At 37.5% G+C, this 10,565-nt stretch overlaps 2 protein-coding genes across 2 annotated transcripts; both read right to left on the bottom strand.

Moving 5' to 3' along the window:
• Window positions 1–1,344: 1,344 nt before the first annotated feature.
• LOC145127820 (uncharacterized) lies at window positions 1,345–1,893 on the bottom strand. Its single transcript, XM_079062942.1, has one exon. The coding sequence runs from the start codon at window positions 1,891–1,893 to the stop codon at window positions 1,345–1,347; it is 549 nt and encodes a 182-aa protein (XP_078919068.1).
• Window positions 1,894–8,573: 6,680 nt separating this feature from the next.
• LOC145127819 (uncharacterized) lies at window positions 8,574–10,256 on the bottom strand. The gene has a single exon (XM_079062941.1). The coding sequence runs from the start codon at window positions 10,254–10,256 to the stop codon at window positions 8,574–8,576; it is 1,683 nt and encodes a 560-aa protein (XP_078919067.1).
• Window positions 10,257–10,565: the final 309 nt, after the last annotated feature.

Below are 10,565 nucleotides of genomic sequence, written 5' to 3'. Positions count from 1 at the left end.
GGCCTTGTGATCTTCGAAAAGTCTTTAGTAAAGCGCCTATAAAATCCCGCATGGCCTAGAAAGCTTCTTACCCCCTTGACATTTGTTGGAGGTGGTAATTTGGCTATCGTATCAACCTTCGCTCTATCCACCTCTATCCCCATCTTTGAGACCTTGTGACCTAACACGATTCCTTCCTTCACCATAAAATGACACTTCTCCCAATTGAGAACAAGGTTGGTCTTCTCACATCTTGCTAGCATTAGATCCAAGTTGGACAAGCAATCTTCAAAAGAGGACCCGAAAACCGAGAAGTCATCCATAAAAACCTCCATAAACTTCTCGATCATATCATGAAAGATAGCCATCATGCACCTTTGGAAAGTAGCTGGTGCATTGCATAACCCAAAAGGCATGCATCTATATGCAAATGTTCCACTCGGGCATGTAAAAGTGGTCTTCTCTTGGTCTTGTGGGTCGATTGGAATTTGAAAGTACCCCGAAAACCCATCGAGAAAACAATAATATAGATGACCGGAAAGCCTCTCGAGCATTTGGTCGATAAATGGCAATGGAAAGTGATCCTTGCATGTGGCCTCATTTAGTTTCCTATAGTCGATGCAAACTCACCACCCGGTTACCGTCCTCGTTGGAATTAATTCGTTATTTTCATTAGCCACTACCGTCATACCTCCTTTCTTTGGAACCACTTGGACCGGACTCACCCATGGGCTATCGGAGATCGAATAAATGATTCCGGCATCTAGTAGTTTCACCACCTCCTTTTTCACAACTTCTTGCATGTTCGGGTTGAGTCTTCTTTGGCGTTGTACTACAACTTTTGATCCATCTTCTAAGTTGATTTTGTGGGAACAATAGGCCGGACTAATTCCCTTGATGTCGGTTATCTTCCACGCTATAGCACCTTGCCTCTTCTTTAGTACACCCACAAGGCTTTCTTTCTCATGTTTGGCCAAATCAGCAGCTATAATTACAAGTTTTTGCTGGCCATCTTCAAGAAATACATACTCAAAGTGATCTGGTAGTGCTTTAAGCTCAGTTTTCGTGTTCTGAATGTTGAACACGTCGAGTCCAGTGAGGGGACTCATCGAGTCCGGGGTAATATTCGCGACTGTTCGGGGTTCTTCGAATGGACTCACCGAGTCGAGTTTTCTGCACTTCTGATCAGATCGTTATAATCGGCTTCCTCGAGCAGTCTCTCTATTTCCAGCAGGTCTCTTTCAGCATCAAATTCTTCTTCAAATGAGACGGTGGACTTGTTTGGCTCATCTTCATTCCAATCTTCCAATAATTCTTCCAACATGTCAATCGAAAATGCCGTGTCGTCACTACTCCTTGCATGCTTCATGGCTTGATCAACTCCAAAAGTGACTGTTTCGTTCCTACCCGAAGGGTAAGTTTAGAATCTCGCATGTCGACGATAGCACTTGCTGTATTAAGAAAAGGTCTTCCTAGTATGATCGGGACTTGGGGATCCACTTCCATGTCTAAAACTATAAAGTCCGCGGCGAACACGAACTTGTCCACTTTCACCAAGAGATCTTCACATATTCCCCTAGGGAATGTAACCGTCTTGTTTGCTAGGTGAATTGCCATACGAATGGGCCTTGGCTCTGGAAGATCTAACTTTTTGAAAAACGAGTAAGGCATGAGATTTACACTTGCCCCTGAATCAGCCAATGCATAAATGGTAGCTAAGTTTCCAAATTGGCAGGGCAATGTTAAGCTTCCTGGATCACCTTTCTTCTTAGGAAGTTTGTTCAACATAGCAGCTGAACAGTTCTCGTTTAGGACCACCTTCTTTACTTCTTCCATATTCTTCCTATTGGTTAGCAGCTCTTTGAGGAATTTTGCATATTTTGGCATTTGTGCAACCGCTTCTATGAATGGCATATTGATCTGAAGAGCTTTTGTGAAAAACGAATTATTTGTAAAATTTGAATCATTTGTTATATGAGTTGAATTAGGTCAAATTTAGTAAAAGATAAAATGATATGATTATTTTATTAGTTTTAAAAGTTTGATCTAAATGTTTTAAGGAGTTACATATTTTGTCATAAAATTTTGGAGCTCAAAAGTTTATTTTAAAGTTGTGATCTTAAGGGTTTTTGAAACTTCCATAAGTTATGGATATGAAAGTTTTTTTAAAAAAAAAATTGATTCAAAGTTTTTATGGAGTTACAAAATTTGGTGTTAATGTTTTAAAGAATTCCATAACTTGTTCTTAAGTTATGGAACATGGAAAGTTTCATCATAAAACACCATTAATTCCATAAGTTATGGAATCCAAAGGTTTTTCAAGAATTACAAAACTTGCCCTCAAGTTTTGGAATTTGAGAAAAGTTTTTTATGAAAAAAAGAATTGAATTCTAAAACTCTTGGGTTCATAACTTAAACAATTAATTAAATGGTTTTAATTTTGAGTTTAATAATTGGAATTATGATGTTTTGTTGAATAGTTCAAATTAACTCTTATGGAATTTATTAATAGTTAATTAAAGCGTTTAATTAAAAGAGTATTATTAATCCATAAATATATGGTTTGAGTTTAATTAAATTAAATGTCTAGTTTAATTAATAGATTAAACCACCAAGTATTTTAAATGTCTAAAATACACCCTTATACTATTATAATATTAAAAGTTTAATATATTATATGTATAAGAGCAAGTCGTCTTACCATTAGTAGGCCTCATTCACGAAGCCGATCTATAAGGGAAGTATAAGGTTACTGCCTATAAAATGGCAGTTTAATGGGTGTCCACTCTCACCCACCTCTTCCTTGACTGGTGGAGGGTCGTTAGCCGAACAGGTAGGACAAGGACTATAATTCTCCCTTCATTAAAAGTATTAATGATAAATACTAAGTAACTAAACTTTTTATAAATTCCCAATCTTAGTTACTTAGGAAAATGTGAATAAGGTGCTAATCCATGAAATTACACTTTGCACTTTGTTTAAGCTGTTAGTGGAGCATGTGTGGTTAACCGGCACACTAACCTGGACTTAACAAGGTAGGCAAAGGGTAACTTAATGTTTATCATAGTATCGTTGGAGCGTGTGTGGTTAACCGACACATCGATTGAGAGGTAAATATTAAGGGTACCAAGTATATTTGCATGGTTACTTCACACCTTGTTTTGTGATCCTCGGCATCCCAGTCACAAAACCTGAAGGGCACACTCGAGATTGAAACATGCCATTGAAAAGTTCAATGAATCTCAAAAGAATCTAGGAGTTTCAAAACCAATTAAAACCTAATAATACATTTCGTTTATCTTGGTGGAAATTGGTGAATCGTCATTCACCTACCTTCAATATTTTATAGCTTGGATTACGGCATCCCTCTTCCAAGTTATAAAATAGTTTGTTGGGTCCTAGCCTTAATATATCATATTGGGTGTTATATTAAGGACTTAAATCAACTTTACGTGAATTTCTCCCATTGTTGATGTCTGGTTTAGACAACAATGATCTTCCCAAACCAAGCTTTCCTAATGAATATGACTTCCCGAGTTTGGCTCATGGAAGTCATACTTCTCTTCCTCCACCTCCTCCAATTATTCTCCCTAACCCACAAGTTCAAGGTCACTCAACCCTAATGGCAAGCAAGGTCTATGTGTGATCACATCTTAGAGATGAAGTCACATATTGACAAGCCGGGAGAGTTGGGTGTCAAAGTCTTGAGAAAGTTGGATGTTCAATCACTTTCTAAGTCACATAGTGAGTTCCTTTGGGACTACTATGAAACAGACTATGACATGAACCTTAATGATCATATCTATTTGCTTGGTGCTGCTGAATCAGCAATGATTCGGAACGATAGTAAAGCAAATTTGATTAGAAGATCAACTTCCCAAAAACTTTATGTACAGTGACAATGGTGACACTGGAAATCCAGAAAAAGCATTCTCTTCCCAATGGAAAGGGATTGGCCATATTCAACCCGGTTGACCAAATGGTAAAGAGAAAGGCTAAGTCTGAATTAGTCCCATTACCAAAGGGTCCATATGTTTATTTTGCCAAAGGAAGGGGCGTTGATTGCAAAGCTGCCAAATTTACCTAAGGATGTTAAAGTCAATAAGTTTGACTCTACATCAGGTAGAGCCCATTATCTAACTCTGTTAAGTTCTATTCTGAGATCCTCATTACATGATGTGACTGGGTCACATGTTGATGTTTTAAGAATCAAAGAATAGAGAGAAATCTTAAAGGAAGTATATGCTGATTCTGATCGCGAAGGTGGATTTCGATCGCATCAGAATTTTGAGCAGTTGCTTAAGAAGTTATGATATATTGCTAAGGAATAGATAACAACAATTTTCCATGTGGATTGTAAGGATAAGTTTTTCCGCAAAGTTTTAAAATAAAAGAAAATTGTTTAATTTTATTTATTTGAAGTATCCTTACAATGGCATTTGTGGAAAATTATTGCTTATATGATTCCACTGATAGCAATATTGGAAAATGGATTTGATTCTTTCATTTGTGGTAGTGTCTAAATTTAGCAAATCAGGAAAGTTCCTCATCGCCCAAGTTTCAATTGGACCGAAACTTGGAATCATGCAAGTTGAATAGTATGATGAATGAGAACTTTCAAGCATTGGAAAATCAAGACTAATTACTTGTTCACATGGATGTGTGAGTCAAGTGAAGGACTAAAGGGATCGAGTACACATTCTTGTGCACTGGTCATGTCCACCACAAAGCTCGTTAAGACTATTTGATTTACTAAAGTTTACTAAATATGGTTATACTTACAAGTTTAAGTATAATTCTGAAACATTGGAAAAGTCTCAATGTATGGCAGAACGAATGGGAAGAATCAAATTAGGCATAAAGATAAAAGTTTCTCAAATCTGAAAAGATGGGAGAGTACTTTAGTATCATGTTTGTGATCATCTTAATGATTTAGAAATCATATCACAATTAGTCCTCTAAAGGTCATCTTAGTGCATTCTTATGACTAAGAAGAGGAGTCATGAATTGTTGAAATGGTTAGATCAGGAGGATGAGTCATACTTCGCTCCAAAACAATTCTTAGAGTCATACTCCAAGATTGTAACTTGAGTGACATATCTTAAAGAAAGGTTTAAAACACTTGTCAAATGTAAGAGTAAAAGTGTCCTACTCTTGTACATTTGAAATTGGTAAGTTGTGATGTTTTGGATAAAACAAAGACCAACTAAGGCCAATTGTGTGAAGTGTTTGTCTTGATAAAGAATCCGCACTATCTCTTGAATATTTGGCAAGATAGTCTTATATGTCAAGAGGATAGTGGAAGTCTTAAAGATCCTAAAAAGAATTTCAAGAACTAATCAAGAATAAAACCTGAGGTTCTTCACTAGCACACGACTTGAGGTTTATAACCTATCGTGTTGACATATTCTGTGCCCATTCCAGTTAAAGTTGGCGTTGCATAGGAGTTCTGAAAGTTCTCAATTGGTTGCATAACAACTTGGAAGCAATGGCAGGCTCTGTACTGCCAGGTGGCAAGAAGTTAAGATTGCATAAGTTCAGTCCATATGAGTTTGGATTTGTCATTATCCTTGTCTTATGACTATGGTTTTGACGATTCACATGGATAAGAACACATACACCATAAAATCTAAGGGTCATAAGGTTTCTCTCCGATTCATGAAAATGATGGTGAGGAAACACTTCCACCAAGTAGATTTGAAGCAGATGGCAAAAGGTCTAAACAATTGAGACTATGATTACGGCATCCCTTTTCATAGTTCTGAAATTGTTTAGACACACATGCATGTTATCTAAGGAAAGGTGTATGATTTTGATAAAGTTTTATCAAAGCATCTCGTATCAGAAATCTGAACCTTGGTAAGAAAGTCAATAAAGTATTGATTTCTAGAAGTCCAGCTGATTTCTGAGTACATGTCAAAGCTAGTGGGAGCATAAGTGTTATGCTAATAATCATCATGTTAGTGGGAGCATGATAATTATTGTTAGTGTTGCAAGTTAGCAATGTTAATTATGGAAAACAAAAGTTTCAATTCATAAGGCTGCAGGGATTGAAAAAGTTGTTTTGCTATAATTAAGGGAGAGGATATACTTCATTTCAGTTCTAAAGGCTTAGATTGAGACCTTAATCATCTTTAGTCAAGAATATATATATATGAATTTCATGTTGGATTGGTTCAACTTAAGGAAATTCTATATATTGCATTCTTAAAATTCGATTATGATTACGGCATCCCTCTTCATAGTCAAATTTTGAAAACATGGCAAATAAAAATATTGTAGCAAAAGACTGCTCTAGAATCATGTCTTTATGTGAGACATCATGAATCGTGTACCATTTGCTTTGGGTACAGGATCGATTGCATGTGCTATAATATTTGTCATTTCTAAATTTTTCCAAATGCCCAGAGGCATTAAGAAGGGAAAAGGTCTAGAATTGGATATGACTAAAATGATTAAGCAATTGTCGAGGACAATCTGAGGTTTGCCAAAGATTGGTTGCTCAGGGCAGTTGGAAGTATAGTGCTAATTTTGGAAGGACCATATTGACATATTCTGAAAAGAGGCATCTCTTATTCAGAAGTGATAGTCAAAATGAGAATATGGAGTTGTCTCCATAGGTGGAAGTTATCTGTGTAAGATTAGAAAACTTAATGCAAGAAGCATGTCCAAAGCAATGTACTTTGAATATGAGACTTAGTTTCCATGGAGTTGATCTCCATTGCAATACCTTATAATGACTGTTGACAAGTCTTTGTGACTTTGTACATATTCATTACAGGAGGGTCAATGCATATAAGTTTAAAATCTAAACAAATTTCGGTAAATGATAGGAATTTGAAATTCTCACATTTTTCGATAAGGATTTGGGAGTGTGAAATTAGAATCATTGAAATTATGTTCAATTGGTTTATTTCACAAAGTAAGGATCATAGACAAACATAGAGTGCATACTTGGTGTATGGCAAAGCTATTGTTTAAGAAAAACATAGTGTACATGCTTGGAGCATGGGACAACTAGTGTTTTTAATTCGAGTATAAAGTTGATAAAACCGAAACAATGAATAATGAGTAATCAGTATGGTGATAAATAAAAGTGTTTATTTATATTCATACGGTTTGATACCATATTTGATTCATTTATTCTTGTGTTTCACTTTGCATGTTTTGACTTCCAGAATAACTAAGTCGCTCTTCCTGAATGATTAAGTTATTCAAACTATCCACAGTCGGTCATATGTTGGAAGTAGATATGAATCAAGACTATCATGGATTGGTTTATAGAGGTCCAAGTTGGTGGACAAAGTGGTGCTACAACACTCATGAGTTCTCATAAGTTCTGAGTATTGGATTCAACCCACGCTCATTTGAATCACTTCATGGATTTTATCACGAGTGATCATGAGACGATAATATCTTATATTCTTAAAACCTAGAGATATGAGTTGTTACTATGAGTTGGTTATACATTGATTGCACGAAAACGCATTGGTAACTCGATGTTATAAAACGTGCCTTTGTGTATGATTCAACAAGTAGTAGAACAAGCCATATGAGTCGAAGTTTATCCATTCCTTTTACCTTCGGGATAAAAGCGATATCTGTGGGCCCCTCGATGATTTAGCGATGACACATGTGAGTGCTTGGCCAAGCCAGGACTGATTTGATTTGTTCAATCAGTCAGTCATCATAAATCGAAAATCGGGAAACAACAAATGGACAGAGAGAATGATTATAATCCATGTCTCAGTCCATATGATATCTAGAATGGAGGAATATATGATCCCTTATCTAATGGACAAGTCATTGACAAGGTCAGAGTTCGACAGCGGCTTTAAGAGCTACGATTGCCAGTTAGGTTTTGAAGTCATACTCAATAATAGTTTTAGACTTATCCAAGTGGGAGACTGTTGGATTAATGTCTAAGTCCATAACTATATTTGGTATGTACTTGACCCGACCCGGCATGGTCCATTTGGGTTGCACTTCACCGGCACAATTTATATGGGTAGTCTTTTGAGAATAGTATATTTATGATTTATATTAATATATTATAAGTTCTAATATATTAATATGGAATCATATTATTTAAAAGAGGACCCGAAAACCGAGAAGTCATCCATAAAAACCTCCATAAACTTCTCGATCATATCATGAAAGATAGCCATCATGCACCTTTGGAAAGTAGCTGGTGCATTGCATAACCCAAAAGGCATGCGTCTATATGCAAATGTTCCACTCGGGCATGTAAAAGTGGTCTTCTCTTGGTCTTGTGGGTCGATTGGAATTTGAAAGTACCCTGAAAACCCATCGAGAAAACAATAATATAGATGACCGGAAAGCCTCTCGAGCATTTGGTCGATAAATGGCAATGGAAAGTGATCCTTGCATGTGGCCTCATTTAGTTTCCTATAGTCGATGCAAACTCACCACCCGGTTACCGTCCTCGTTGGAATTAATTCGTTATTTTCATTAGCCACTACCGTCATACCTCCTTTATTTGGAACCACTTGGACCGGACTCACCCATGGGCTATCGGAGATCGAATAAATGATTCCGACATCTAGTAGTTTCACCACCTCCTTTTTCACAACCTATTGCATGTTCGGGTTGAGTCTTCTTTGGCGTTGCACTACAGCTTTTGATCCATCTTCTAAGTTGATTTTGTGGGAACAATAGGCCGGACTAATTCCCTTGATGTCGGTTATCTTCCACGCTATAACACCTTGCCTCTTCTTTAGTACACCCACAAGGCTTTCTTTCTCATGTTTGGCCAAATCAGCAGCTATAATTACAAGTTTTTGCTGGCCATCTTCAAGAAATACATACTCCAAGTGATCTGGTAGTGCTTTAAGCTCAGTTTTCGTGTTCTGAATGTTGAACACGTCGAGTCCAGTGAGGGGACTCATCGAGTCCGGGGTAATATTCGCGACTGTTCGGGGTTCTTCGAATGGACTCGCCGAGTCGGTCGAGGCTACTCGGCGAGTCGAGTTTTCTGCACTTCTGATCAGATCGTTATAATCGGCTTCCTCGAGCAGTCTCTCTATTTCCAGCAGGTCTCTTTCAGCATCAAATTCTTCTTCAAATGAGACGGTGGACTTGTTTGGCTCATCTTCATTCCAATCTTCCAATAATTCTTCCAACATGTCAATCGAAAATGCCGTGTCGTCACTACTCCTTGCATGCTTCATGGCTTGATCAACTCCAAAAGTGACTGATTCGTCTCCTACCCGAAGGGTAAGTTTAGAATCTCGCATGTCGACGATAGCACTTGCTGTATTAAGAAAAGGTCTTCCTAGTATGATCGGGACTTGGGGATCCGCTTCCATGTCTAAAACTATAAAGTCCGTGGCGAACACGAACTTGTCCACTTTCACCAAGAGATCTTCACATATTCCCCTAGGGAATGTAACCGTCTTGTTTGCTAGGTGAATTGCCATACGAATGGGCCTTGGCTCTGGAAGATCTAACTTTTTGAAAAACGAGTAAGGCATGAGATTTACACTTGCCCCTGAATCAGCCAATGCATAAATGGTAGCTAAGTTTCCAAATTGGCAGGGCAATGTTAAGCTTCCTGGATCACCTTTCTTCTTAGGAAGTTTGTTCAACATAGCAGCTGAACAGTTCTCGTTTAGGACCACCTTCTTTACTTCTTCCATCTTCTTCCTATTGGTTAGCAGCTCTTTGAGGAATTTTGCATATTTTGGCATTTGTGTAACCGCTTCTATGAATGGCATATTGATCTGAAGAGCTTTTATGTGTTCCAGAAACTTATGGTAGTCTACTTCATTTTTTTCTTGTCTAGCTCGAGCCGGAAAGGGAAGTGGAGGCTGATATGGCTTAACCGGAGGCTGGGTTTTCTGTTCAGCTGGGGGACTCGTCGAGTCCATATCGTCGACTCGGCGAGTCGAGTCGGGATTCTGTGTTTCTGCATGCTCTTCTTTATCCTCTTGCACCAGTTTAGGATCTTCATGCTGAATAGGAGTCAGAGGGGTTATAATCTTCCCACTCCTAGTTGTGACAATGTTTATATGTGCACCTTTCGGGTTACTTTCGGTATTGCTCGGAAGTCCACCCGGTCTTCTCTCATTCACTTGTTGTGCAAGTTGCCCCAGCTGCTTTTCTATGTTGAGAATAGATGCTTGCTGATTCCTAAGAAAAGCTTGTTGATCTTTCATCATAAGTTGGTGTTCTCTTAACATATTTTGTTGATCTTTAAGTGTAGCATCGGTATCATTGTGTCTTTTCTCGGATGTGGCTACGAATCTTGTAAGCATGTCTTCCAAATCTGATTTATTTTCATGTACCGGTTCCTCCTTTTGGTAAAAACCTCTATCTTTTTGCTTATACTTTTCTTTGTTGGATTAATGTCTAAGTCCATAACTATATTTGGTATGTACTTGACCCGACTCGGCTTGGTCCATTTGGGTTGCACTTCACCGGCACAATTTATATGGATAGTCTTTTGAGAATAGTATATTTATGATTTATATTAATATATTATAAGTTCTAATATATTAATATGGAATCATATTATTTAATTAGTATTGATCAAGAATTAATTTAGAATTAATTAAGTGATAAAA

This window comes from Lactuca virosa, chromosome 7 (genome assembly GCF_052849685.1).
Source record: "Lactuca virosa cultivar CGN04683 chromosome 7, Lactuca_virosa_CGN04683_v6, whole genome shotgun sequence".
Classification (NCBI taxonomy): Eukaryota; Viridiplantae; Streptophyta; class Magnoliopsida; order Asterales; family Asteraceae; genus Lactuca; species Lactuca virosa.
Note: the sequence above shows the minus strand (reverse complement) of the source record. Positions and strands in the feature narration are given on the sequence as shown.